General features: G+C 26.4%; 1 protein-coding gene across 1 annotated transcript; it reads left to right on the top strand.

Annotated features, from left to right (window-relative positions):
• The first annotated feature begins 1,157 nt into the window (after positions 1-1,157).
• Positions 1,158-3,556, top strand: LOC114122315 (RNA-binding protein 48). Its single transcript, XM_027984933.2, has 6 exons — positions 1,158-1,513; positions 1,828-2,018; positions 2,099-2,266; positions 2,516-2,573; positions 2,642-2,767; positions 3,282-3,556. Exons 1-6 carry the CDS (start codon positions 1,397-1,399, stop codon positions 3,396-3,398), a joined length of 777 nt encoding a protein of 258 aa, XP_027840734.1. The 5' UTR covers positions 1,158-1,396; the 3' UTR covers positions 3,399-3,556.
• The last annotated feature ends 209 nt before the right edge of the window (positions 3,557-3,765 follow it).

Below are 3,765 nucleotides of genomic sequence, written 5' to 3'. Positions count from 1 at the left end.
ATACAAAGGTTGAGAACCGCTGGGTGACTCTGTCCATCCAACTTATTCTTAATATCCTTCTATAGCACCACATTTCAAACGCCTCAAGTCTTCTTTTTTCTTCCATTGTTATTGTCCAGGTTTCACATCCGTACAGGGCGATGATCCATACAAAATACATTAATACATATTCTTTAATAGATTTTTTCTTGTTTTTAGACTCATGCTTCTTGATGTAAGTATAGTTTTCTTGTTGTTACAGGCTATTTTAGCTTAGCAGATACGTTTTACAATTTCACTTTTATTTTTTTCCATCCTTGCTGATTGCGCTTCCCAGGTATGTAAATTCATCTACTTGTTCTATTATTTAGTCTCGTATTTTTATCTGTATTCTTGTACTATTTATCCTTTTACATACCATTACTTTTGTTTTCTTTACAGTTATATTCTCATTTCCAACTCCTTTTTCAATGTTTCATCCATAATTTTAATTAGTTGAACCAGATCTTCCTTGCTTTCAGCAATTTAAGCTATGTCATCGGCAAACTGTAGCATACTTTTTTTTGTCCGTTAATCTTTATTCTTAGATTGGTATTTTCCTTTATCATATCTATTGCTTCTTGAATATATGCGATGAATATAATTGGGAATAATGTACAAACTTGTCTAACTTCTTTGTTTAATTTTGCTTTTTCTACCTCATCTTGGATCCTTATAATTGCTAATTCATCCTTGTATAGGTTATACAGAAGTTTCCTATCTGTGTATTTTATCCCCAATCTTCTCATCGTATTAAACATGACCTTCTAGTTTATATTATAAAATGCTTTTTAGATATCCACAAAAGCTATAAATGTTAGTTTGTCTTTCCTAATCCCTTTTTGAATGATTATCCTTAACTCACATATTGCTTACCTCGTTCCCATATTCGTTCTGAACCCGAATTGATCATCCATTAACGATTGTTCTATTTTACCTTCGTTCTTCAATACGTTTGAATATAATCTTTGTTAATATTTTAGAGGCATGGAATAGCAAATTAATGGTATGGTATCTTCACATTTATTTTCTTTGCTGCTGCTTTCTGCTGCCCCCGACATCTAACGAGATGCAACCGAATATACAAAGTTTATTATCACAATTCACATAATCATAATAATATGAAAAATAGCAGTTATCTTGTTTGTTTGAATGTCTCACTTGAAAAGTAGTTATAACTTATAGGTAGTTTAGTAGTTATTACTTATTACATATTATTATTTATATTTTTTTAGTTACGTTTTTGGATTTTTGATGTAACTAACTTTGTGCTTTTATAGTTTGTTGTAATGGTGTTACTAGAACGTATTCTTCAATTATTTGTCTGAAGTTCGGGATTTCATATTTAAATTATTCATTAATTAACTTCATTTCTACAATGTCTAAACAGAATTTAGAAGTCGCAATTTTGAAGTCTTATCCTCATCACAACATGTTAGGTTACTGTGAAAATAGGCCAAAATACAGACAAGGACGAAAACTTACAGCGATTAAGGTATTAAGATTGATGTCAAACCAAGAACAACGTATCCTTGATTAAATTAGTGTCTCTGAATTATGTACTTATAGATACCTAATATCAATGTTGAAATATGTGTTTTTTGTTTCTACATACAATTTAACAAAATATAAGTTTTAATTTAAAGTGTTTGATTGTATTGTACCGACTTAAATGTAGAAAGATTCAGAGATTTTCTGAATTTTATTATAAACTGTAAAATTTACTAGTAAACATTGTATTTACTATTTATAAAAAAAACCATTTAAAAAAATAAATTCCTTAAACTTGAATTTGACTATAATAATAAGGTTTACACGGTGAATGATGAATCGCAACATTTGTTGATCAGAGGAGTGCCATCTGTCAATTTACATGATGAAGTGGAAAAATTATGCAAGCGTTATGGTAATGTATTAAGTATTCGACAAGTGCAATTTGAAGACCAAGAAGAATTTACTCATAGTTTTCATGTGATATTTATCCAGATACAATCTGCCAGGTTTAATTTTTTTATATGCATTTTTTATCATACATACATCTTAATATGTATTACAGAATTTTAACATGTTAATATTTTAGATTTGCAAAAAAGCAAATAGACACAAAAAATTTCTTTGGTGGTATTTTACATGTTTGCTATGCACCTGAACTAGAGTCCATTGAGCAAACTAGATCAAAATTACAGATGAGAATAACAGAAGTTAAAAAACATATTAATAAAATTGGTTTAGACCATACCTATAAGAAGTAAGTTTAGTTTTAAATTATTGAATTAAATTTAATGTAAATTCATAATATTGATTTTATAGGTACTTCAATTAAAATTCTTTATAATTGTATTTTATCAGTTATTATAGTAAATACATTTTATCATCAATTTCATATAAAATATTAATAAATAATAAATATTATTAGAAATAAAATGCACATTTATCTTTTTTACAATAAAACAGATATTTATGTTTGAATTCTATATTATAAATTTTTTTTTTTTAGGGAATCAACTTCTCAATTATTACAACATGACCATTCTACATCATCTCATGATTTAATGGTATTCAATTAATTTGTTTTTCAGTAAATTTAAGCAATAACTTGAACATTTTATTTTCTTATTTTTAGTTACAAAGTTGTAGTTCTAATACCCAAAAACAAAATCGTTGGCTTGAAGGAGGTCTTCAGTGTTCATATATTATACCAAAGCCTGATCCTTTAAACACTAAAAAAGAAACAACAAAAAATAAATCAGTAAGTATTATTTACCATCAAATATCGATGGAAATAAGTAGATAAATTTTAATGTAATTCAACAACCACCTACTTCAGTACTTTTAGTATTGACTCAACAGTCAATTAAGTTCCTTTATTTTAATGTAAATGTATTTACAATGTCTATTTTTAATTACTTTAATCAGGGCGGGCTTTAGGTTTTTTGCCGCCCTAGGCAGCTGCCTATTTTGTTACTGTATTCTGCCCTGACTTTAATTGTGGTGGTATGTGAGTGGATTTCTGACAATTAAATATTATATGCTGCAACATATTTTTAATAATGAATAAGATTAATGTAAATCCCGATGTTAATGTTTACACAAATTAATTTGTAGATAGTTAGACCAAAAAAAAAAAAAAAGTTAGTGCCTTGATTGAGTATATTACATTTTAAAATGTTGTATATTTATGTATTTCAAAATAAAATGTTAACCAACCATATTAGTTTTTATATAATTAACTAATATTATTCATATTTGTATTTTTTTTTTAGAATATCAAAGATTTGACTCCATTAGATTCGAATACGCTGAAATTTGTTCCAAGGCAACTACATATAACTCCTCCAGCATCCAAAATTAAGAAGCCTAATCGTATTATATTCCATTAACATATTAGTGATAGATAACTTTATAATGTATATTATATATACATTTTACTAATTAATTTACTTAAATTATCCGTAGTGATATTTTCTATGATAAAAATAAAATAAATATTTTTGTCTTGGTTTTTAACAAATGTAGAATGATATTTTGGTATGTTTAACAGTTATTATTTTTTGATAGTACAATTACAGTATTTTTTCATAATATTCTAATTGCAGCTGTTACCTTATAAGAAGATAAAAAAAAAAGAAATGAAGTAATTTTTAACAAAAGAATATTTTATTATCTAGAGTAATATTTTTTTAATCATTTGTTTTTTTTTATTCTTTGACACTGGCAGTATATGTTTGAAAACACATTAATGTTAAT

This window comes from Aphis gossypii, chromosome 1, assembly GCF_020184175.1.
Source record: "Aphis gossypii isolate Hap1 chromosome 1, ASM2018417v2, whole genome shotgun sequence".
In the NCBI taxonomy this organism is placed as follows: Eukaryota; Metazoa; Arthropoda; class Insecta; order Hemiptera; family Aphididae; genus Aphis; species Aphis gossypii.
This window is presented reverse-complemented; position numbering and strand designations above follow the sequence as displayed.